This window comes from Leptonotus elevatus, chromosome 3, assembly GCF_054856555.1.
Source record: "Leptonotus elevatus isolate MCC_2025b chromosome 3, RoL_Lele_1.0, whole genome shotgun sequence".
Lineage (NCBI taxonomy): Eukaryota > Metazoa > Chordata > Actinopteri > Syngnathiformes > Syngnathidae > Leptonotus > Leptonotus elevatus.
This window is the reverse complement of record NC_141241.1, coordinates 25,018,805-25,045,314: the sequence shown is the minus strand read 5'-3', so window position 1 is coordinate 25,045,314 and position 26,510 is coordinate 25,018,805. Positions and strand designations below refer to the sequence as shown.

The following is a 26,510-nucleotide window of genomic DNA, read 5'->3' as shown; positions in this document are numbered from 1 at the left end:
GTTAGGGTTTGTAGGCGTGGGAGGAGGACCCAAGTGCAGACACGGGAGGAAGTCAGAGTCACTTGTGAATCTTTTAATCAGTGAACATAGATGTGAGGAGCAGCGCAAAGGGGGTCGAGTCCTGGCAGGGAGTAAGCGATTCACAGGCGGGTTGAACTCGGCAGGCAGGCAATGGGTACGGCTTCAGCAGGTGCAGGAAATCTAGGTAGAGAATACTGATCAGAATGGAAATCTAATCAAAGGCAGGAAATACGATGACTGCAACTGGCTGCGTGACAGTTAGTTGATCTGGTGCTAAAGTGAAGTTCAGAGCTGGCTTTTGTAGACTGCTGATTGTGATTGTGTTCACCTGGCTCCTTCTCTAGCTGTGTCTCCTCCACCTTGCCCAGGAGTGAGATTCTCACACGCACCCCCCCCCCCCCACACACACACACACACAAACACACAGCAGGGAACAAATAGGCAGTGTTCATGGGGAGGAAGCGGGGGCCCTGACACCTGTTCCCTTAAGCCACAAAGCAATACAGAATGAGTCTTAAACAGCACATTGACATGTTTTATTTTATTTTTCATTTGCATATTTAAGTACAATTAAATTACTGGATACATTTTAGGAACAACTACCAATTGATTATTTTCAAAAGATATGCTGATTTGTTTATGATGTTGTGGTGTGACAAATATGCCACTAGAGACGTCGATACACGGACACCCTCTGTTTGTCTTGAAGTTTCTAATGAGTGAAAAAAGAAAGGAGAGAGCAATTAATGACTACATTTTCCAGCGAGGCAGACGTCACTATTGTTGGTTCGTAAAGTATCAGACAAGCGGTTTACTCACAGCACTGATAAAGTATGTTGACACGTTCAAAGTCATTGGCACTCATCTCTGTCGCAGTGCCAAACTCAGTAACAGCACTACTTATGGCAGTGATTGTTGCTAGTCCATTTTTGGAGAAGGCGTATCTACAAATGAATATATTATAAATAATTGTGTTTTTGTGATTAATATAAACCACCTGAAATATAATATTTACACACACAGACACTATACTCACTTGCTGTAATGCATCACAGAATTAAAATCATAGTCAGTGCCCAAGTTGTTTGTTTCCGCAATCGCAAAGTTGTTTTCACGTCCTGCATATAGGAGAGCACAAAACATAATATTTAAATACAATTAAGACACTTTCTGCGAAATAGTACACAAAATATTTAACCAAATAGGACATTCAGAAATGTGGATTTCCATCCATCCATCTACCGCTTATCCGGGGTCGGGTCGTGGGGGCAGCAGCTTTAGCAAAGAAGCCCAGACTTCCCTTTCCCCAGCCACTTTGTCTAGCTCCTCCGGCATGATCCCAAGGCGTTCCCAGGCCAGCCGAGAGACATACCCCCGATCCCATTACTTCCTCTTCACCCTGCACCCTTTGTCTCGTTTATTTCTCTCCTCTCCCTTCTACTTCTTTGGGGAGGCAAAGAAAAAAAATCCCTCTAGGAATTGGGAAGGTACTTTTGCTATCCAATCCGCTACGTCGTCACATCAAGCTGCATGCTGTTGTGACGTAACAGACGCGACAATCGCGAGTGTGTACCAAAACATGCAATTGTGCCAATTTTTTCTCCAGGGAGGCATCCAGGAGGCATCCAAACGAGATGCCCGAGCCACCTCAACTGGCTCCTCTCAACGCGGAGGAGCAGCGGCTTGACTCTGAATCCCTCCCGGATGACAGAGCTTCTCACCTTTTCTCTAAGAGAGAACCCGGACACCCTGCAGATGAAACTCATTTCCGCTTGTATTCGGGATCTTGTTCTTTGGGTCACAACCCACAGCTCGTGACCATAGGTGAGGGCAGGACAGTAGATCGACCGGCAAATCAGAGCTTTGTCTTTCGACTTAGTTCCTTCTTTACCACAAAGGAAACCAAAATGTAGATTTGATTCTGACAAAATGTATATATCTATCCATTCAATTTCTATTTTACTTTCCCCTATTAGAGTCATGGATTAATTGGAGCCTATCCAAGCTGTTGTGGCCGCCAACCAATCGCAGGGGGGAAAATTATATAAACCGCACTGCAATACAGTATGTTGTCTAGTACTTCCAGTACCAGTTCTATTTAAGCTATGTTGGTAGGCTGACCTGATATGATGTTCTCAAAGTTAATGATGATATTGTCATCTCTGTCGGATCGGACTTGCTCATGGTGGTATCCAAGTGCGTGGAGAATCTCGTGCTGCACAATGTCTTTGAACAGACAACCATTTTTCTGCAAGGAGATTTGCTGTCCATTATCCTGTCGGCCAAGGTACGACCAACACCTGGCACACAAACAAAAGCAATTGATGTCATGAGCTCACTGATTTATCTGAATTCCTGACTTTCATCAAAATGGATGGAAATATTTACACAATATTTCAAAATTGTAGGATCATAGACACCAGAGGAAGGCCCTAACCTATGTTTACCAGATCTTGACATTTGCGGGTATAATTTGGGATCAAATGTCAAGTGTGAGACTGAGCGTTCACATTGGTCAGATATCACAATGTGTCCCCTCGCACAAAATGGGGGCCCACCACGGCACAGAGAATGGAGCCCTACGCACAGTACGTAATCTGCGTGTAGGGAGGGGCAACTTTCAATACACTGATGCATATTTTGGAGAAAGCAAGTAACTTCCGAGCACAGCATAGACAGGCTAGCACTTCTGGTCAAGACTCAGCTGTCTACCTGCAATTTAAGGAGAAACACAGGTAGAGAAGAGAGCCATCTAGGGTAAAGTTGAGGAACTGTGTTCAAACAGAGAAATGGAGGAATGTGCTTCCAAAACACACCCATCCCCGTTGAAAATGTTGTCCTTTTGTTCATTCCAGAGAGATCCAATTATTTAGCCTTTAATTAATAGCAACCAATCAAATTGTATGTGCCTAATGAGGGTGGGTCAGGTGCCCTGTGAGCTGGGCAGCAGCCAAAGGTGGGGACCTTGGCGGTTCAATCCCCAGCTACAGAAGCTAGCTCTAAGGACATGGAATGTCACCTCTCTGACAGGGTGTCACCTCTCTGACAGGGAAGGAGCCCAAACTTGTGTGCATAGCCGGACTCGCCCCGACGCACAGCTTAGACTGGTACCAATCCTCTTAAGATTTCAGAACCTCAACACACATTTTCTGTCATGTCATTCATCCATCTATTTTCTATAATCTATACTATTTTTCACTAGGGTTGCAGATAAGCTGGAGCCTATCCCAGCTGACTTTGGGCAAAAAGTGGGATATACCCTGGAATGGTTGCCGTCCAATCACAGCAAAGATAAACAACAGGACCTACATCTATCAAACCAAGGATGTGAAAGGAGATCTACAGAAGGGGGTGAACTTGGTGAAGCAGACTAATCACATTAATTCCAAGAGAAGAAATATGGTTGCTTTTGTTAACTGATAAAATAAAAGCAAAACATTTTAAGTTCTTGGTTTATGTAAAAAAATAAAAAATAATAATAATTATCTTTGTGAAGTCACTATCAACAAGAAAGCAATGGGAACTGTAGCTTTATACTCTTTAAAAAAATAAATAAAAAAATAAAACTAAAAATTTAATATCGCCCCTGGCTTCTTTGTTGGTTTTCTGTATTAATAACATGTCTGTGTAGTGTTCACAATTTATTTGTGTATTGTTTAGAATTGTTCAATAAAGTTACATGGAAAAGTTATCTGACAAAGATAAAAAATCTTTTAAGATTTGAAAAATCTTTGTGTGTACCAGTTTTTATGTGCGCTATAGCGGAATCGATTGGTTTAGCAAAGGCAAATTAAGCTTGTATCCCACTGAGGGGCGAATGTTTGCAAGTGTTGCCGAAGGAAGCCAGCCAATGCACGCTCTGATCAGGGTTCGTTCATGATTTGCTAATGTTCACTAAACATTCACATAGCTCATTAATGGTTAAAGGAAATGTTCAACATGTTTAAAATTTCTTTGCAACAATAAATACATTCAAACTGTTTAGAGAACCACTAAAACCGTTTAGGGAACGTTAAGCGAAATAATTTGCTAGAGTCGCAAATATTCGCCTCTCAATGGGATAATTATACGGGCTTCAGGTGGCAGTGACAGAATTGAAGAAAACAAATCTTGACTTTCATTAAGTGACTGATTCTAAAAGAGATGTTTATGCCTGACTTACCCAGTGCCAGATATAAAGTTTATAAAGGACGTGTCAGATCTAGACTTTCGAACAAAGCGAATGCAAGTTCCTGATTGTAAGTCGTTCATGGCATCTCGTATTATTCTTCTTTCACGGCCATCTGCAGAGAAACACAGAACACAAAATGTGACACTGCTTGAAGTGGGTCAGTTCTTGGGCCAGCCTTTTTCCCCCCCACTGGGCCAGCATATCAGCACATCAAAATGTCATATAAAAAGCGATAATGGAATAATTGTTTCTTATTATTTTAATTATTTATTTATTTAGTTTGTCTATCTATAGAAGCCCCCCTTCCCCCAGCAAAAAAACCCCACTAGCAGCTGGTTGTGTAGTGTAATTAAAAACCCATGTGTATGTTTCTAACAGTATCTTGAATACATTTCTGTAAGTTGACCCTTACCAACTTGCACAGCTACAAACATCATTTGCAGATGTGTTATGAGGATCTTTTTAATGGAATAATTATAATTATGAGATGTCATTAATCAGTGAATAGTCACTCATCTATATATATTGCTTTAAAATGGTCCTGCAAGGGGTTTCTGAAGCGGGGTTGGCCTAAAATACATGCACTATTATACACTTTAGACTTGATAATATTATTATACTGAACCCCAAGCCAGGTCTACAGCCTTCAGTAGCAAGCCTCAGATAAAAGTATTTTCATTCATATCATATCAATTATTACTTTATACTTCAAGTGGAAGTCAGCTCCAAAAACTTTTCTTAATAATAATATGTTCTATGTAGCCCCACTAGTCTAAATGTGGTATTCTGGTTAATATTGTGTTAGTCGAGTACGAGTTAAGCAGCGGCTTCAGAAAACAGGTGAGCTGTAATTGGTCGTTGCCTGAGCCTGAGCAACTGTGATGTCATCTTCAGTCGACAGTAAGTGGCAAAATGGCTCCCCACTGAGATGGATAAAAACAGCTGGATTTTGCTGCATAACTCATACATACATGTACATATATTTTAAATAGCTATGTTTAACACCTCTTTTTATTTTCAGACCGATACGATTCTCAACTGTTGAGTACTCACAGATACTGATACCAGATACCGATACCACTAGTACATACAAATTCCCTCCCAAAAAAGACAGATCATTTTAAAGACAAATCTATAAATCTCAATATAGTATTTTTCCTTAAAATTGCATGACATCATTTTGTAACTCTCACAGCACATCCGTGTCTCATTCTGAAACAAACACACACAACACAGTATAAGACTTCTTATTCAGTGGTATTGTCAAGTGCCAATGTAGAAATTTGAGGATTTTGTCTGCTCCGCTGTATCTCTGAGGCAAATACTGCACTCTCTACTCCACTATTGTACAGTGCTCAGCATAAGTGAGTACACCCCCTTTGAAAAATAACACTTTGAACAATATGTCAATGAACACAAAAACAATTTCCAAAATGATGACAAGACTAAAGTTACATAACATCTGTTTGACTCATAACATGAAAATAAGGTTAATAATATGAATTAAAGAACACAATTTTCAGTTTTACTTGAAATAGGGTTTTGCAAAAATGAGTAAACCCTACAGAACGTCTCTGGAGCAAAGCTCAAAAATCCTAAATTTTAGGCCCCGTCCAAACGAAAGCCAGTTTCAATGTATCCTCACAAGTTTCTTACCGTTCAGGCCGTTCGTCTATACAATGGCGTGGTTTTGGAGCTTGACACCGATCACTTTTGAAACTGGGCTCCAGAGTGGAAAGATTTCAAAACGCGCCCCGTACGCGTCCATTTGGACACCATATGCAGGACACTCCTCCAGTGATGACGTAATGGTCGCAGCTCGATGACGACGCATTGTCGCAGATTGATGGAGTATGCGCCAATTCTCGCGTGTCTGCGCGCGAACCGTCAGTCTGTCAACAACATTGGCGGATAGCCGTGTCGTAGTCGTTTTGCGCAGCCTCCTTAGCTTGCTTATGCTTTTGCAGCAAAATATTTTGCTTCTTTCTTCCCACGTTCAACAAGTGGTGTTGTACTTGAGTCACCAGCCATTCTCACTTCTCCTTTTTCATGTTGTTTTGATACATGCAAAGCCATGTTTGTTCTGTAGATTGCAATAAAGTTAGAAAAAAAAGTGTCTTTCTTCGCTGATTCTTCTTCTACGCTTTCCGTTATTCCCCTGTGGCTGCGCTACAGCACCACTCCAGATTTGGCATATACATTACAGCCGTTAAACGTCCTCAGCGTCTTCTTTTGGACACACGCAAGTCTTGAAATGCTTCTGTATGTACGAGATTTGTTTGAGGAACTTTGCTTCCGTCTGGACGAGGCCTTAGACTACAAGCGTCTATAGGTCTCATTATTCATTACACAGGCGTCAAGCCGACAGTTGATTATAAATGGGTTTTACTTAAAGAAAAACTTTGACATTTGTTTTTGTATTCATTGAGATATTGTTTAAAACGTTACTTTTCAAAAACGGTGTACTCTTACGCTGAGCATTGTACATTATGTTGCTGGTTACATATTTCAAACCCTTCCTGCTCAGTGATAACCCCAAAAATGATTATTTAATGCTTAAAGTGAAAGAATATTCGTTTGTGGGGTGAATTCTTAAGACAAAACTTTAAAAAAGAAATCACTCTGGGCCAGTTTGAAAAAAGCATCACGACAAGCCTAAAAACACGCTGGCTGCAACTCACAGGAGAAACAAGTGATGCTACAAATATATGAACATTGTTTAAACTGTCCAACAGCATATGAAATCATTTAAAATGAGCTTAAATATGTCACGAAGCCAGGGTAGTGACGTACATGTGCCGGCTTGTTCTAAAAATAGCAACTGTCATGCGGGTGGTAAGCTGCAATGATAGCGGGCCCTCCCTCGCGCCCTTCCGCTTTGTTTTTGCGCATGCACATGCGCAGTAAGATGGACTGATCCATTAGTGGAAACTGAGGGTGGGCCCAAGAGACATATGATACAAGAAGCCTTCTGCTGGCATTTTAGAGAAATTATTTGTTTTAAAAACATAATTAATGTGCGTAAATAAGTAAAAACTGTATTGGCAATTAGTGAATGAGGAATTTTATGGGGCCCTTAACGTGAGGCCCTAGGCAACTGCCTAGGTTTGCCTAATGGTAAGTTTGCCTCTAGTCATGTTTAGACTAGTGATTTTACATATAACATATTTTTTTATCAAGAAACGTTTAGGTTGACTTCCCCTGTAACACTGAGGTTAACAGTTCAACGGTTGAGCTACAGTGACTTACTAAAACCGGAGAATCTGTAGGGAACCAGGACTTCGTTTCCAGTTTTAGGCCATAAACAGCTACCACTTGTGCAGGGGACAGCGTTACTCACAATGCCGTCATCATCAATAATGTCAGTCATAATGTCCCCATAGGTCAGGTGGGAGACTGTAGAATAACAGACGGTTAATGTTCAACCATTGTGGTTTGATTGATAACCAATGTCTTTAAATCAGTTAGTCGGATAACATTTCTATAACGTAAAAATCTCATAATGTATAACTACATTTTTTTTACTTACTTGAACCAGCAGGTGCACTATGAATCTCAGGGGTGTTAAATTGTTCTGAAAAAAATCAAACATAATGCATTACAATAAAAAAAAAAAGAAGAACTTCAGTATGAACCAAATTTTAATTCCGGTCGATTTTTAAATGATCCAAATCTGTATTTAGAATGTTGGTGCTGATGCACATTTGAATCATTGAGCCTGGACAAATGCATTAATGATGGACTAGATCACTGGTGTCCAAACTCGAACCTCCAGGGCCAGAGTCCTGCAGGTTTTGGATGTTTCCCTGCTCCAACGCTCCTGTTTCCAATGAACAGTAATAAAAGTGACTCTCCCATTTATGTTACATTTGCACTTTAGAGCTAGATTAATTAATTTAGTTGCAGTCTGCTCAATAAAAAGAAAACATTTTGAAAACTGGAAAAATTATTTTAGGCACCTGGTGATTTAGGGGTGTAAACATGCTCTACAGAACCCCCCCCCCCCCCCCCCCCGTGCCTTTCTGTCACAACTGAAGGATTCCGTAATCACGGCAAACCACAAATCAGGTTTACAGTATGTAAAAAAAAAAGTGATTAATTATAGGAGTCAATGAGCCAAAAATTTAGATTTTATCTGTTAATCTAGTGTAAATGTCATTTGCAATAATTTAGAATTTACAACATAGTGCCATTTTGAACTTGAATCCTGGTATTCGGCTCACTAGTGTTTATTTTTTAATGCTTCCTCTTTGATGTAGCACATCAAAAACATCTAAATGCCCCAAAATGTAAAAATAACACCAAAGGGTTTTTAATAGAGAAAGGGTTCATGCAGTAGAGTCCTACTTTTTTAAATTAAAAATAAAAACACTTACCTGAGAGCAAATTTGCATTTGCCTGTTCAATGTTGTCAAGAGTAGAGGTATCTTTTAAGAAAAAGAAAGAACAAATAAAATATCACAAAGAAGCACACAGACTTTCTTTTCATATTGTTTCATTGAATATTTCTCAACCTAATTATTATATTTCAATAGGATGTTACTCACTTGTTTTCTTTCCACCATTTCTATCTTTTGCGACCTGAAACAAAAAAAATCATCTTTTAAAATCACATTTTTAAGGCTGTTTGCGCACACAGTACACACACACACACACACATGCACATCATGATCTTACCGAAGAAACGGCCATAATAGACAGGAGGAGAACTGTGAAGGTAATTGGCATCATGTTGCTATTTCCTATAAAAAATAAAAAATATAAATAAATTAAAGTTCAGAGAGAAAGCGAGAACAACAAACAGGTGCAGTAACATAGACTAATTAAATTGTACCTGTGTTAAGTAAAGTTGTTGTATATTGATGTTGTTACTCAGTTACCCTTTAAAGGCTTCACAAAGGGTGTGCCCAAGGTGCGACGACAGCATTCAGTGCATTATTTGGACTCATTCCAGATGCTGAACATAATTCAAATTGACGGATGCTTCTGAAGTGGATTGGTTACATAACGTTTAGTTTGTGGCGTGGTACAGTCACCTGACTGACAGCATGGATTCAGTTCCATTTATGGCACATTTTTGCCGTGCGCTGCTGAAGCGATCGCTAATATTGCCGTGCAAGTATGCACACTCTATGGGCCCTATTTTCGTGCCCTGTGTAAGTCAAGAGCAAAGCACAGTCTAACTGTGCGCATGGGTTGAGTTTTCTTCCTTTTGGTATTTCCTAGACTTTTTACAGGCACTGTAGCAAAGGTGTTTGCATCATTGTGGCATGGAATGCAGCCGACACCCATAATTGAAGCGGATCTCCTCAGACGTTGGTGACAGCTCAGTGAATTTTTCTTTTCATATTAAGAGCGCTCTAATCTTTAACATGAAGTAACTTGGGAAATTCTGCACATTTTTAAATTGTAGACTATTATATTATTATAAATTATAAACTTTAACCCAGTTTCCACAAATATATTTGTACCTGTACAAAAAAAATTGTACCTGTACAAAAAAGTGTAAATTTGTATCTGTAAAAGTTGTGATTTGTACCTGTAGAAATGACAACTAGTCAAAGAAGTCGCCACTAGGAGTCACAAGTGTTTTTTCTGCTGCTGTCCAGTCACGTGAGTTTTGCACCAAATATCTCGCTACAAATGGTGCAAAACTGATTCGTGCTCGTAGAGCACCGTGATTTGTACTCGTAGAAGAAGAGGGCGGGCTCTGGAGGATTTGGGCGGGCTAAAGCTCAACCTCATTGGTTGAGCGAACGACAGTGGGTTGAACTCAAATGACGCCACGTTTTTATCATTAATATGCACAATTCCGAAATTCCAAACAAACAGAGTAGCCACACCAGTCTACGTGACATTTTGGAAGAAGAGGACATCCCAGGCGTGAACATTTCAACATGATTCAATATACAAACACTGTGTGGAACAGCTTAAACGTTGGTTGACATGCAGCGCACTCAAAGTGGGCAGAAAGAAAGAAGTTTTAGTATGAAGGTAAGATTTATTGTAGGATCATAGCTTGTAATCCGGTGCTAGCTAGCTCATCTCATGTTGTTAATTGTCACGAAAACTGAACACATTGAAGTCACGATTTTTATTTCAAGATTTGAAGCCTACCACTGTAAACATACGATCAATAGCTTGAACCTGTGGTTGGAAGAGTGTCTATAATCAATGATGTCTTTACTTTAAAGACTTATCGTCATGACTGGGATCTCAACAATTTCCACAACAATAGGCCATTGTCTGTGGTTGAAGTGTATGTAATCAATGATGTGTTTAAAGTCTTATCTCATGTCCGGTGAACTCCAGGTGGGCTGTTTGGATGGGGCGTTGTGGTACCGCCCCTTCAAGATAGTATAAGAATGTTGTGAGTCCGCTGTAACAACACACTTGCGAGAAGAATGCAGCAATTTGTCTGTAAACTTGCTTGTGTCCGGAATATTCTGTAAGAATAAACCCTTCAAAGGAACTGTTCACCGATTTCCAGCCTGTATTCAGATAATCAACATTCTCACTAACCGAAAGAAAACGAACACGCGAAGAAAAAGATAGGTTTATTCAACAAAATGGTGACTCCCGACGTGATTTCGGGCTGAGGTGTTGATCCAACAGACAGAACTTCTGGCGCCAAAGTTATTAAAGGTAAGAGAACTTTTATCCTCCTAGTTGATTTTCTGTCTGTTGAATACTCCGAGACCTGTTTTCACGTCATCTAATTTGTTACTAAATTGTATATGAGATCTAAGTGATCAGATATTAGTAAAGTCTAAAATACAAGGTTGTTTCGTTCCATTACGGAATCCTAGAAACAAGAAATCCTTGTTTTTGGATTTTACTAAGACATTAAATATACAAGGTGGTTTCGTTCTATATTGGTTTCGTTCTATTTTAGAATCCTAGAAACTGTAGAATCCTAGAAACTGAAGTCCTTGTATATGGGTAACGTTACAAAGAAATAAGCGCATAAGAAAGAAGAGAAATAAGAGAATAAGAAGTTCGAGTGGTTTTGATAAATTAAGGTTCGAGTGCTTTTGTTTGGTCCTAGTCAAGCACTCTTGAAATAAGAGGAATAGTTCGACCACTTCCGAGAAATTAAGACTCGGACACTTTTGTTTGAGAATTAGCAAGTGTCTTTGAATAAGGAAAGAGAAGGCCTATTAAACTGGTACCACAAAAGACGTCAATGAAGTAACAAAAATAAAATAATAAATAATAATAATAAATAAATAAATAAGGAAATAAGTAAATAAATAAAAACAAAATGAAGGTAGGGACAGTGTTTGGTTTGATTTGCGGCAAATACCAAACCATTCTGAATTAGTGTGCTTGGTGAGTAAATCAGGAATGCATGTGACTGTGCGGGGAGTGAGAAAGAACAGTTAAAAAAAAAAGGATGATAAGTGTTGCGAGAATGGATGTTTTTTTACAATGTCTTCAACTGTGTGTTTGGTGATATTTATGAGAGAAAAAGGGGGGGGGGCTGAACTGGTGGATTGTCTCTAGGGGTAAGGGGAGGGAGAATGATAAGAAAGTTGTGGAAATGGAATCCAGGTGCCCAACAATTTGTAAATAAAGGGCGGAATTAGCCTGGGAGTGAATACCTTGTTTATACTACAGCCTTCCCTGCTACGCAAACATGTTTTTGAGAGTGTCTGGGAGAGGGCTTGGACAGCCTGGTTTCTCACGCTCACAACTTTTTGCTAACGAATAAAAGACGGAGCGGCACACGGTCCGGACGGAGTCAGCTGTGGAACACGTACGATTGCCCAGCCGTTTTGCAGCTCGCTTCACCCGGACCATAGGCTTCCCGGTCTAGTGTCAAGGTAAGCGCTGATGATGATTAACGTTGTAGTGTATTGATTGCTGTTTGCGGGGAATAAAATACACCATTATTCTAGCAAAGCAAGTTGTGATTATTGCTGTTTGCGGGGAATAAAAGGTACAATCATTCTAGCAAAGCACAGGTGTTGATGACTGTCTGCGGGGAATAAAACGTACCATTATTCTAGCACAGTATAAAAGTGTTTATTGCTGTTTGCGGGGAATAAAAGGCACAGTTATTCTAGCATAGCATTTCAGTCTCTGTGTATTCATTTTTGCCGCCGACCACTCACGATCCTGCATTAAAATATAAAGGTGAAGTAGTGTTTTCCACAAAACAGCTTTACAAACCTTTCTCTCCCACTGATGTGAGTGTGTGTTGATGCAAAAACTTCCGCCTATGCAATCTGGTGGTGCCAATTGGCTTCAAGCAGTGCAGAGCGGTTACGGGACAAATGTTAATAGCAGGTGTTATCCGTGTTCTTTTTATATAATTATGTCAGCTTTTATAGTTGAACATTTTGTTTTTTTCATTAAAAAAAATATATATTTTTTTTTTCTCTCCCTGATAATTAGGCTCTTAGGCGAGAAAATTATTTCACTTTTGTTTCCCCTCCCTGAGTGTGTGGTTTCAGATCTGGTGTTCGCTCCCAAAACAGATGAGGAGGCCGCGGCTTTTGTTGATCGGGCCCTCACTGATTACACTTTGAAAATAGGACACGCCCCTACGGCCTCCAACTTGCATTCGCAAGTGTTCCGAGTAGCCATTTTGAAGGGCGTTCCCAAGTCTGTGGCACAGGACATGGAGGCCAATCCTCCGGATCTTCCCGGTGCTGAGGTTGACCGGTGGTTGTCACATCTTAAACATAATTTAAGGAGACATACTAAAGAAAAAGAGTCAGTTGCAAAATTTGAAAAAGCAGGAAAACACTCTTGCTGTGATCTCATCTCCCTCTGTCGATTCCGAGTGCATGTTGTATCAAGCAGGTTCATTCATGGGTCAAGGTGCGCCCCCTGGGTGGCCTAACATGTGTTTCAATTGTGGACGGCCTGGTCATTGGGCCCGCGATTGCAGACAGCGACCTCAAGCGTCTGGGTGGAGAGGCAGAGGCCAACAAACTGCACGTGGCTACAATCGAGGAGAGAGAGCAACCGCAGCAGCAACAAGGATATTCCCTGCATCCACATACTCAGTGACTGTTCACAGACTATTTTGCATTCTTTTGTGTTTGCACCTAACTGTCCAGTCAATCTTTTGGGCAGAGATCTCCTCATCGCCATATGCCCTCTCATCAAATGCAGCCCTGATGGACTTATCCTGGAATTTCCGGATGATAACACCTACTGCTGCTCTGCCTCCAGTGCCACCTCCCAGTTCCCGCTTGTTGAACATGCGCCACTGCCGACATCTACTGGGCAAGAGGGGATATTGACTCCAGTTGTTGGCTCAAAGTTGAGCACTTCTGAGCTCTCTGGTCACCGGTTCGTAACCTCAGATCTTATGATATGGTAACTGTTTGTATGCATTGCACTCTGTACTATGGCAGATCAGCGGATGAGATCTATAGCGAGGCATTTCAGGAAATTGAAAACAACATATGGGAATTGAACATGGGTGATTTGTTTACAGGCAAACCAGGTGTCGCCTTTTCGGTGTCCCTAAACAACTCCCACATGTCTCCTTGATGATCTTGCCTCAGCACACAGCAAAGGATCTCGGTCCGTTTGTCCTGGCATACACACAGGCCACTGATTGGCAAAATGTATTTGTATTTCCCGTCACTTAATACTTATTGGATTCATTCTAATTCATTTTTACCCACTTCCGTTTTGGAGCACCAGCTTCTGGATAGGCACCATGGAAGTGAAACAACCAACAGCGATTTTGCTGGTTACCTTCTTGATTTCTTTCCCACATCGCTGTGGTCCATGGATCCCACTGATGTTGGTCTCTGTAACGTCTCACCTGTTGTGTTTCAGATTAAACCAGGACAAATATATGTTCCCCAATACTCTGTAAAAGAGGCTGGGATCATTGGCATTTCGGAAACAATTGACGGTTTGCTCAAAGCAGGAGTGTTGTGTGATATTTCCGGCTCTGATTATAACATGCCTATTTTACCCATTGAGAAGAAAGATACTGGAAAGTTTCGCATGGTCCATGACCTGCGAGAGATTAATGTGGCCGTCTTAACTCCTACTTTTTCTGGCCCGAGTCCTCACTCGGCATTGTCTCAAATTGCATCAACCCAAACTCATTTCACTTGCATTGACCTGGCTAATGCTTTCTTTTACATTCCACTTCACCCTTCAATGAAGCAATTTTTTGCTTTCACTTGAAATGGTGTTTGCTATTCTTACAATCGCCTGCCTCAAGGCTTTGTCCTTTCACCTGGACTCTTCAATGACTGTCTTCGCCAGTTGCTGTCTCCACTTGAACTGCCCCCTGTTGTTCTCCTGGTGCAGTATGTGGATGACCTCTTGCTGGCAGCTCCATCTGAAACTTCTTGTTTTGAAGCCACCAGGTCTTTGCTCTTCATCTCCTTGAAACAGCATTTTTCCACTGCTGCAGCTCTTGCGATTCCTGATTACAGTCGCATGTTCTATCTGGATGTTTTTGAAAAAAAACAGCAGTGTTTCTGCTGTTCTTTATCAGAAGGGGGAGATAGGAAATGATTCGGCAGACAAAGCGGCAAAGGAAGCGGCGGGCTACAGCCCATCATTACAATTGAATGTGAGCGAAAGTGAATTAGGAGAAGGACAAGAAGTAACCACAGAAACAGCTGTTGTGGCAGGAAAAAGCAAGTCCAGAAGAAAAGAGTGTGTGGATGTCCAAAGGGGGACAAAAAGATGAAGCAGGTATCTGGTGAAAAGAAGGTAAATGTATTCCATCTCAGAAACAACTGAAAAATCAAATTTTTGAAGCCCATGGAAAAATGCCATGTAAGGTGTGGATGAAACACTGAGACGACTACACACCTGATGGCATCCTTTCATGAGACAAATTGTTAAAAGTGAACTGCAGGACTGCAGTGTTTGCAGCAGGTATAACAGTATGCCTACATCTAAACCTCCCCAGGGGCACTCACGATCCGGCCGGACGTGACTGTTCCTGGTCAGGGGGTTTCGATGGATTTCACTGACATGATAAAACCAGTGTCAGGGTACAGATATTTGCTGGTAATAGTGGATTCCTTTTCAAGATGGCCAGAGGCATATCCCTGCAGATCTGAAACAGCACGTATCGTGGTAAAATATCTGATTAATCATGGGTTTCCTAGAAAATTTTGATCAGACAATGGAACCCATTTCAAAAACAAACATCTACAAGTAGGAGAAAAAGCATTGGGGCTAAAACACACATTTGGTTCAATGTATCATCCCCAATCCCAAGGACAGGTTGGGCGAATAAATAGAAATATTAAAGAAAAATTGGCTAAAGCACTGGCCAAATTTGAATTGGCTACAAGCTCTTCCTGTTGCGTTAATGAATGTGCGAATGTTACTAAACTCAGCCAAAGGCTGGACTCCGTTTAAATGTCACACCAACAGACCATTTCCGGCTCCAACAGCTCCATTGGAAGAGACGCACGTTCCAGGACCTTCAGAACTCAAACAACTAACATTTATGTTCTCCCAGCTAACAAAAAAACAACCAGATGCTCCTTCAGAAATAAATGATTGTGAATATGTATGGTTGTAAGTGATGAAACGAAAATGGTCTAAGCCCAGGTGGACTGGACCCCACAAGGTGACGGAGAGGACATCTTCTGCAGTTCGCCTGCACGGAAAAGGTGATACGTGGTATCACATCTCCTCCACCCGACTGGCAAGGACACCGGCTGCAGCCATTGTCCCTGCACCAGGCAATCACCCAACAACAACCGAGAAGCAAGCCGGCTCCCATGGACATCATTCAACAAAGGTTCAGTTCACGGTATACGGATAGAATAATCCCGGTGACTCATCCTGGGACCAGGTAGTCTACCCTAAGGTCCTGAAGAAGCTGACAGCGCCCTCCAGCAGCAACCCAAGAACATCATCTCGAGATGGCTTCTAAGTGGGAATGCATCTCCATCTGCTGCTACATCACGACACTCTTTCTCATATTGACTTTTATGCCAATCTGGTATCTCTGGAAGCCCCTCAGAACAACCTTGAACGTAACCACAACACATCGTACTAAGCGAAGTATTGATTCTCCACAAACTCCCTGGCACCCCATGGAAGGGGGACATCCCTTAACTATCAACATGTGGTACACATATGCTTATTCCACTGCAAAATCTTTCAATGAATCTAATTGTTCTTTAATGCCACATACTGCTAATCAACCTTCTTTCACTGCTAAAGGGAGGTTTCATAGTTGTGCACTTTTACTTTTTGTTTTACTGATAAGATGATGATGTCCAATCTTTCCACACAACCCTTGCTTAATGTTGCGCCAGGCGTATGCGACAACGCAGCTAGTACCTTTCTTTAATTTTGTTTATTTTATGTGTCGGACTCTTTTGAGTCCGAAAGAGGGATTGTTGAGGGTCTTCTGCCCAGATTTAGTTATAACTGTTTTAATTTAGTCATAACTGTTTTAATTTCCTTATTTCCTCCGTAAGACCTTTGTGAGTGTTATCGCAATGTCGTCATGACTGGGGGACCTCATCTATTTCCACAACAATGGGCCATTGTCTGTGGTTGGAAGAGTGTCTGTAATCAATGATGTCTTTACTTTAAAGACTTATCGTCATGACTGGGATCTCATCAATTTCCACAACAATAGGCCATTGTCTGTGGTTGAAGTGTATGTAATCAATGATGTGTTTAAAGTCTTATCTCATGTCCGGTGAACTCCAGGTGGGCTGTTTGGATGGGGCGTTGTGGTACCGCCCCTTCAAGATAGTATAAGAATGTTGTGAGTCCACTGTAACAACACACTTGCGAGAAGAATGCAGCAATTTGTCTGTAAACTTGCTTGTGTCTGGAATATATTCTGTAAGAATAAAACTTTCGAAGGAACTGTTCAACGATTTCCAGCCTGTATTCAGATAATCAACATTCTCACTACCCGAAAGAAAACGAACATGCGAAGAAAAAGATAGGTTTCTTCAACAATGTCAACTGTCAAGTAGGGGGCTGCCTGTTTGAGACCACGGATAAAAAAAATAAAAAATCCTGAATGTTTGGTTTAGTTTTGTTTTTTCTGACTACAATTATATAGGACTGTACAATTATATAGATCATGCTCTAACTAGAGATTAAACAATTCACGATTTTAGTGCTGTCAAAATAGTGCGTTAAATTTTTATTAATTTAAAGTTCATTTAACGCCAACGACGGAGGTTGCCGCACTAACATTAAACTTTGATGTCAACTGTCAAGTAGGGGGCCGCCTGTTTGAGACGCGTTAAATTTTTATTAATTTAAAGTTCCTTTAACGGCACCATTTTTTTAACGTGCTATTAACGACCGCCCTGAATTTGGAAAGCCTCTACCGGAGGCATTCCAGTACACGTCAAAAAAAAATTGTAATAAATTTAATAATAATGCATATATTTGTGGAAACTGGGTTAAAGTTTATAATTTATAATAATATTATAGTCTATAATTTAAAAATGTGCAGAAGTTCCCAAGTTACTTCATGTTAAAGATTAGATAGCTCTTAATATGAAAAGAAAAATTCACTGAGCTGTCACCAACGTCTTACAAATACAATTATGTCATCTAGTGGCAGAAAAATTACCAACGCAAATCAGAATCACATCAGTACAGTACATCTTTTTAATTTTAACTCAATTTTATGAAATATTATGAAATTACTATATCAATGACAAACAGCCATATCTTAGTTTAAATTTTTTCCACTTTTATGTTAAGAGGATGAAACTTAGGAAAACAAATATTTTATTGTGCATAATTTAGAACATATATAAAATTTGTGATTAATCGTGAGTTAACTATTGAAGTCATGCGATTAATTACGATTATTGCGCCTCGCTGGGCGTTCCAGAGCTGCCACACTCCCAGCTCATCAATAGTCACATGTCACATGCGCGGACAACTACTACATCAGTAAATGGAGATCTTGCAGTTTACTTATATATATACACACTTTGCATGCACCAAGCTCATGCACGATCCCCAGTGAGTCCATTTCTGCTTCCGTAATGTCACGCTGTGTGCGCTTCCACCATCCCGATTTTTTGGGGAATGAGGGGATCCGCTTTAATTGTTGGCGTCGGTTGCATTCCATGCCACAATGATGCAAACACCTTTGCTACAGTGCCTGTAAAAAGTCTAGGAAATACCAAAAGGAAGAAAACTCAACCCATGCGCACAGTTAGACTGTGCTTTGCTCTTGACTTACACAGGGCACGAAAATAGGGCCCATAGAGTGTGTACATTCGCACGGCAATATTCGCGATTGCTTCAGCAGCGCACGGCAAAAATGTGCCATGAATGGAACTGAATCCATGCTGTCAGTCAGGTGACTGTACCACGCCACAAACTAAACGTTATGTAACCAATCCACTTCAGAAGCATCCGTCAATTTGAATTTAGTTCAGCATCTGGAATGAGTCCAAATAATGCACTGAACGCTGTCGTCGCACCTTGGGCACACCCTTTGTGAAGCCTTTAAAGGGTAACATTACTTTAATTAACACAGGTACAATTTAATTAGTCTATGTTACTGCACCTGTTTGTTGTTCTCGTTTTCTCTCTCAACTTTAATTTATTTTTATGTTTTATTTTTTATAGGAAATAGCAACATGATGCCAATTATCTTCACAGTTCTCCTCCTGTCTATTATGGTCGTTTCTTCGGTAAGATCATGATGTGCATGTGTGTGTGTGTGTGTGTGTTGTGTGTACTGTGTGCGCAAAGAAGAAAAAAGAGTGTGTTTACACCCCTAAATCACCAGGTGCCTAAAATAATTTTTCCAGTTTTCAAAATGTTTTCTTTTTATTGAGCAGACTGCAACTAAATTAATTAATCTAGCTCTAAAGTGCAAATGTAACATAAATGGGAGAGTCACTTTTGTTACTGTTCATTGGAAACAGGTGCGTTGGAGCAGGGAAACATCCAAAACTTGCAGGACTCTGGCCCTGGAGGTTCGAGTTTGGACACCAGTGATCTAGTCCATCATTAATGCATTTGTCCAGGCTCAATGATTCAAATGTGCATCAGCACCAAAATTCTAAATACAGATTTGGATAATTTAAAAATCGACCGGAATAGAATTTGGTTCATACTGAAGTTCTTTTTTTTTATTTATAGTAATGTATTATGTTTTATTTTTTTCAGAGCAATTTAACACCTCTGAGATTCATAGTGCACCTGCTGGTTCAAGTAAGTTAAAAAAATGTAGTTATACATTATGATATATTAGTATTTTGTTGCTTGTAGAGATTTTTACGTTATAGAAATGTTATCCGACTAACTGATTTAAAGACATTGGTTATCAATCAAACCACAATGGTTGAACATTGACCGTCTGTTATTCTACATTCTCCCCCCTGACCTATGGGGACATTATGACTGACATTATTGAGGAGCAAAGAAAGGAAAGTCAATTGAGGCACAAATCTAATGCCATACTGCAGCGGGTATCTTTTTACAGAAGTCTCTGTGAGAGCGTGTGGTGTACTCTGTGTTCTCATACAAGCCTTGCCCACATGGTTCTTCTCACTCTAAATGAACACAGCACGTCCCGGAAGAGGCTATTGATTGGTTAACATAGGGAACGATGTGAGGGTAACAGTCTGACAGGGTAGGACGGATTTTACTAGTATGGCTGTACTCAACACAGACACACAAACCCATCTTAGCACACACATACAAAACTCCGGTAACACACCGACCAAAACGCTGCAATAACAAGTGCGCATGAAACTGAGAGTGGAGGCTTTTCAGGGTGGAAATACAAGCACTACTTTGAATTATTGTGGATACAGAATGCTAAAAACATCGTGGTAAAATGTAAGTTATGTGCTGGACATAAAGAATTGTCTACAGCGACAAAGAGCAATGCAAAGTTATGAAAACAACTTCAGTCAGGTTTGAAGGCTCGAAAGGAAGAAAAAGACAGATGAGAGGAAAGGAAATTTGGAGAGGGGTACAGAGAGAGAGAATTGGAGAGAGGGGGAGAGTGAGAGGTAGAGAAAGAATACATGATACCACCACTAGTAATACTGGAGTAAAGCGTTTGGAGTATTGTGCAAGTCTTAAGCCATGTTTTTTTTTTTTTTTTTTTAAATACCTCTTAAATACCTCGGCACATACAGCAGCCTTATTGAAAAGCATCTCAATGTGCTTATTGAGGCTGAAAGCACTTTCTTATGTTCATCCATCTTTTTATTTTATTTAAAATGGCAAGATGTGAGGTAAATGTATATAGTTTTGTGAGTCTGAAAATAGTCTGTTTGCTTTGTCAATGTTGACGATGTCTTCAGTTGATTATTATTTTATTTATTTTATATTGCACAGCAACTTTTGTTTTGAGGGCAAGTTGATAAATTATAAGATAAAATTAAGATTCATAGCGTTTGGAAGGAGTTGTCTTTTCTCTTAGTGTAAAACAGAACAACTATATATATATATATATATTAACTTAAGGTAGTTACTTTAATAATTTAATACCTAGTAACCTAATTAGTTACTTTTTTTTAGAGAATTAACTATAACTATAACTCTTAACACTGGTCACATGTCCTGAGAAAGAGAGAAAAGAAAGGTACACTTACACTCTATATGGCGATAAGGCAACATAACATAACATCCATAGCAGAGGTGGGGGAGGTATGGTGGATCAAACCATTTTTTTAAAAGAAAGGGGAGTGTGCTGTATTTTTGTTGTTAAAATATTACGTTTCAACATCTAGCCTGTCGTTGTTATGTTGGAAGACCCAACAACGACCCACCTTCAATGTCCCGACTAAGGGAAAGTTGGTGAATTTGCAAAATCGCAGGGTGGTCAATTACTTACTGTAGCATTGATCGAGCCAAACTCCTGTGAACAACATAAACTTGATCAGGAATGAACAAACAAACACTTCCGGTCAAATTCCAGTGAAGGGTGGTAGTTTGTTTTACATTCATCGGAAAGTGGAAACGCATCAACAAGCTATTTTACATGTCTGTGACACAAAAGATAATTGCTTTTTGGATTATTTCATATAAGTTAATGAGAGTTGACACCACGGACAATACGAATGAATATTTCATATCAGGGATGGTCAACACCAATGTCCTCATTCAGAGTGGCACGCAATTAATTTCTGAAACTAAAATGGATTACTGTAGCTGACTAATTATAATTTGTAATAACAATATTTGCCTACAGATGACATGCAGTGCTCAAAGCAACCCCATTCAAATGGTCTTAATATAGACCTATGTATACCTACATAACTCATTCACTCCCAGTCATTTTCACAAAAGCAATCCCCTTCATTATCGGCTATTTTATTGGATTTTGACTGATTCTGCAAGGCTCACAGAATATTGTGTTCTATTGTTATAAAAACATAGAACCTGTAAAGTCTCTTCTTTCATCAGGAAAAAAAAGTATATGTCTAGCTATTTCCGTTTTGCAGCAATTAGCATTAGAATATAGCTAAGTTTCATCATTATTCACAAATCTATTTAGAATTCTGAGTAATTTAGGTTTTTTTCAACATGGCTCTGGTTTATTTCCTTTACTCTGCTGCCACCTGCTGGCTGCTTGTGTAATATCTGCCATTTCTTTAACCGTTCTTTGCAGTTGAGAGGCTGCATCAAAGCCTTCTGTATGCTCTCGCATAAAAAACAACAACAAAATGTATAAATACGTCTTTGAGACACCATTAAAATAGAATGGATTTATACGTTTTTTGGGAACAAATGAGTTCATTACCTTTGAGGTGGAACGACCTGTGTGATACACGGAAGTAATGCGGCCAGGCAATATGGAGTAGACCTACATTGACCTCTTGCTATCTCTTCCTTTCTCATCATTGCTGGAAATGTCATTGTTGTTATTCTATACGCCTCATTCTTGCGTCTCTTGGGACTTCCCGTCATTGATGGATGCCCACATTTTCGGCAAATGCGTTATGATGCGAAGTCTTGAAAAAATACACAGATTGAGCATCGACTGAAGCAGGCTTTCATCTGTAGATCCGGGCCAGTACAGACGGTAATTCTCAGTCCGTGAATTTTTTCGAGGCTTTGCGTCATAAAGCACTCGCCAAAAATGTGGTCAAACTGTCTCTGGTTTTAATAATTTTAAGCAACTTTTTGTACTGTCAATTTAATGTGACTAAACGGAACAAACCAAGAGTATAATCCAGAGTTTCATTTTCATCCACACATCGTCAAGCTCAGGCTTTACTGATTACGAACCTACAGAAGATGCTTTCTTGGGTGACAATAACTGATTATTTTTACAATCAGGTGGTTATTGATCCACCACAGCTTGTCTTTGTTTCAAAGACTGCAAAGCTCTTATCCTCAAAATTCTGCCACATTCCGATCAACCTTTCAAAACTCCCCAAATACAGTGGAACCTCGGAGTTTGAACGTCTCGGAACTCATACAAATCGGACTTCAACCAAAAAATCGGAGTAAAAAATGCCTCAGGGTTTGAACTCATTTTCGGAATTTGAACACCCAAACAAAGCAAGCTAAGCCGAACGTACCTTGAAAACGGGTAGCCGTGTGAAGCCGAGTGAAGACGAGTGAAGACGAGTGAAGCCGAGTGAAGCCGAGTGGCATTGTGGTAGTTGAGACAATGTACTGCTCCATACTTGCGAGTGCATTTTAATTTTTCCACGACAATTTTCTTCGCCATGGGCTGAAAGAAAGACAACAGTGCCAGTGGCAACAAAGAAAAACATACAGTGCTACGAACCACAGTGGAATTAGGAAGGAGATTATCGCGTAGTTGTAGCTACCGTGACTATTTCTGTAAATACTGGCACGATGACCCCTTTGGCTGTTCAACAACGTGCCTGACGTTAAACAACGCATGCAAGGACCGCTTAGTAGTTGTTAGAGTAGACAATATTAAGTATTGTACTCTTTGCGTGTTCAATTAACTGAATGGTGAGATTCTGTTGAAGAAGTTCCTTTGCAAAGGTAAATAATTACCAGAAGCTTCTGATCACACAAATGAAGTCACCCAAGCAGTGCTCTGTTCAAATGTGTGTCTTCTCTCCAGCCCACATCATTATTTATTCACAAAGAGGGTTCATAGAAAGTCAGCCCACAACACACCTGGTTACAACTGAATGAATACAAGAGAATCCGTTCCCATGGGTATAAATCAGATTAGAAAAAATACAATAATAATAAGCCTGACTCCCTTCCGACACAGCAGAATTCCCGGCCCTCCCATTAGATAACGAATGAATAGACAGACCCGTTGCTCTTTCTCATGAAAGTAACACAGACAAGAATACAATTCATTGAGCCTACACTGAGTCAACTAAATCCAAAACGGCTAAAATATAAATTAAAACTAAAAAACAATGTTAATAACTCATCATTCCCTCATTTGAGCTCTTGAGAGCTCAACACATTAAAACATTTTTTTTTTCAATGGTTGTGTGGTAAAAATAATTATCCTTAAAACATCCCTTTAGCAAAAGAGGAGATAGTTTAACAATCATATGACATTAAAAAACAATTTGATACATTTAAAAGATTTTTAGTGGAATAAGCATAGCATATGTGAGGCTTAACATAAAATGTTGTTCATTAAAAAGTGTCGCAATGTATCGGCAGACGAATATGTGTTCTTTGAAGCCATCTTGTGATGAAGTTTTGTTGAATGAAAAAAGTGACGCAATAGTTCTTTTTCTTCTTTAAGAATCTGGGGTAGACTACCCAAATTCTTCGATTGGTCACCGGGATTATTCTGCCCGAAAAATGTGACTCTTCTTTGAATGATTGCCCAAGAAAAGGCACTTGACTTGATCCGTTGACTGATGTCCTCAAACGGTGTCGAATGATGTTGAAACGGCCGCTCCAGAACGATCACTGGGTCAGCTGACGTGGCTCCAGGTCGGAGGTGATAAGATTGATGATCCAGTTGTGGAATTTCGTCTCTCCTTTCAACCTGAGAGCATCAGTTGATGAGATGGTCGAGCCTGGCAGCCTTGTAGACCAGATGTGGAATTTTCTCTGTGCAGAGAACTGCACAAGATTTCCTCACCAACCCCCTGGGGCCGTTCTCCTGAGTGCAGAAACTTTTCATTTTTAGTTTCTCATAAACTCACATAAATTTTATTTGGAGGAAAAAACCCTGATAGTTTTGTTAGTTGGGATTAATAAATGTTATTTGGTTAAGATCCGTAGGTCCTGTGCTGTTGGAACAGGAAAATATCTATTTTTGTGACATTAAAATAGAGCCCAGCCTTTGATTGAGTTGAATGACATTCGCTCATTCATTAATATAAGACAGAGCTTATAAATATTTATCTTTCAAATAGGTTTTGTTCAATAATAGGTAATTTTTTACCATGACTAAATTTGTTCTAAATTTGCATAACTGTGCCTTTCATATCTCTTATTCTCTTCCCAGAATCCCATGACCGGCCGAATCCTGGCATGCTGGGAAAAACTCACATATATTCATATTATCTATACTCTTTTGCAAACACTGGGCTCCAAACATTACATTTTTCAAATGTGATTCTGAGATAAAAGATATAATATAATATAATTACCTTCATTCGGCGAATATGCATTATTGTCCTTGCTTGCTTCAGACTTACTTTGCGATCGATTTCCTCTGGTAGATTTCTTCATATTCAAACTGTGGATTATCACTTTCAAACTCATCCTGTCAATTGGAGTGTAGGCCGATACCCCACAACCTTTTTAATTTCGTTTTTAAGTTTGATTTTAATTTTCTAACTCGTCTACATTGGTTAAGTTCTTAAACATAAACTCCCTCATTTGACAAAGATCCACTGATTTTTTCAAACACGTCAAGATAAAGGGAGGACAAAATAGAGACCTCATAACTCAAAAAACGTCATAAATAACTCAACCCTCTAAATCAGGCTATGAGATAAACAAAAGAGCTACAAAACACTATAAAACTGAGCATAAGCAGATACAACTTAAGACACTAATATATGATGACTTTGGGGCCATAAAAAATAGAGGTAACCATATTACTCTAATTCTCCTAGAGTCCCGAAAATTATTTTAAATGCCATTCAACCTCACCTCTTTTACAGATTAGTGGGGCTGAGGATAAAATCACACAAAATTTACAAATATCTACCATTTCCTAGATTTAATCAAACTAAAAATCATCTTCAAACTGCTAATCTTTCACATATTAGCGGGGCTCATAAAAAACACAGCACACAAAATATTTCTGGGATTTATAAATCACAGTGCTGTTAAAAAAAAAAAAAAACTTAGCCATCAAACTCTTAGTTAGTCTTTTACTTGTTACTACTCATTTTATTCTATTATTTATTTTATACTATAGCTGTAGCTGGACGAAGTCCAAAAAAGTTCCTCACGGGGAAAATAAAAATATATCATATCATAACATATTAATAAAATTCCCATTGTACCAATTCAGAAACTGATTCTCCCAAAAATATAGGCAAAAATTTAGTAGGCTATAGATTTAAATAAATTTTCTCAATCCCTCATTTCAAATTTACATATGTCGTTTTCAATTTCCTGAAATATCTTGCCATAGATCACAGTTCCCCACTCAACACATTAAAAATGCCCTGCATACACCGTGCAGCATTTTACTGATTGGGGTCGCATCCCAGTCAGACCACCAACTTTCTTAGTCCAGTCCCCCAGCAGAAGGCAGGACGGCAGCTGTTGTCAATGTTCAGGGCGGAGCTGTGTCAGACAAAGTTCGATGAGAGGAGACATCTCTGTAATGAGGCTTGTACACAGTCACTGGGCATTTTGGAAGGTGAACATCATGTTTTTCTTAGGCACAGGACGAGAAGACTGTTGCTCTGGGCTTTTGACCTTTGATCTCTGCCACATCCATTCAGACGCTGTCTGCAATGTGGATCCGATGACACACAGTCTTTCTGAGAGCTCACCTGATCAAAAAAAAATGCACACTCGTTGATACAATGCATTAAAAATGCCAGACTGAGGATATGGGATCATAGCAAGACAGTTCACTCCCTGCTTTCTCAAAAATGTTTCGTAAAAAACACAGCCTCTTTATTCTTTTTTTTTTTTCTTTTTTTTTTCAATACCCCTTCAAATAGCTACTAGCCATACAACGTATCAGCATCTGGGGCGCATCCCGTTCGCAGTTTGTAATCAGTGAAGGCCATCAAACCCTCATCTGCCTTGGAACTCAAACATCAGTTTCTGAAATGACACACTCAGAGAAAAAACAAATATTAAAAATCATTATCAACATGTCAATTTCAAAAACATTCATAACTTCTTATTCAACTATCTTACTTCCAGCCACAGCTATACAGATGTAGGCATAATTATATCAACTCAACAT

General features: G+C 39.7%; 1 protein-coding gene across 2 annotated transcripts; it reads right to left on the bottom strand.

Annotated features, from left to right (window-relative positions):
- Positions 1-529: 529 nt before the first annotated feature.
- On the bottom strand, positions 530-9,084 carry LOC147177528 (high choriolytic enzyme 1-like). Of its 2 annotated transcripts, XM_086070538.1 has the most exons (11): positions 9,027-9,084; positions 8,870-8,934; positions 8,740-8,773; positions 8,569-8,619; positions 7,722-7,766; positions 7,442-7,588; positions 4,184-4,304; positions 2,143-2,321; positions 1,058-1,139; positions 841-965; positions 530-733 (listed from the first exon to the last, which is right to left on the bottom strand). In XM_086070538.1, coding segments are annotated over exons 2-11 (840 nt in total). In that variant the 5' UTR covers positions 8,924-8,934; positions 9,027-9,084; the 3' UTR covers positions 530-731. The 2 variants fall into 2 exon arrangements, with proteins under 2 accessions (XP_085926664.1, XP_085926663.1); XM_086070537.1 differs by lacking the exon at positions 530-733 and having other exon boundaries at positions 833-965.
- Positions 9,085-26,510: the final 17,426 nt, after the last annotated feature.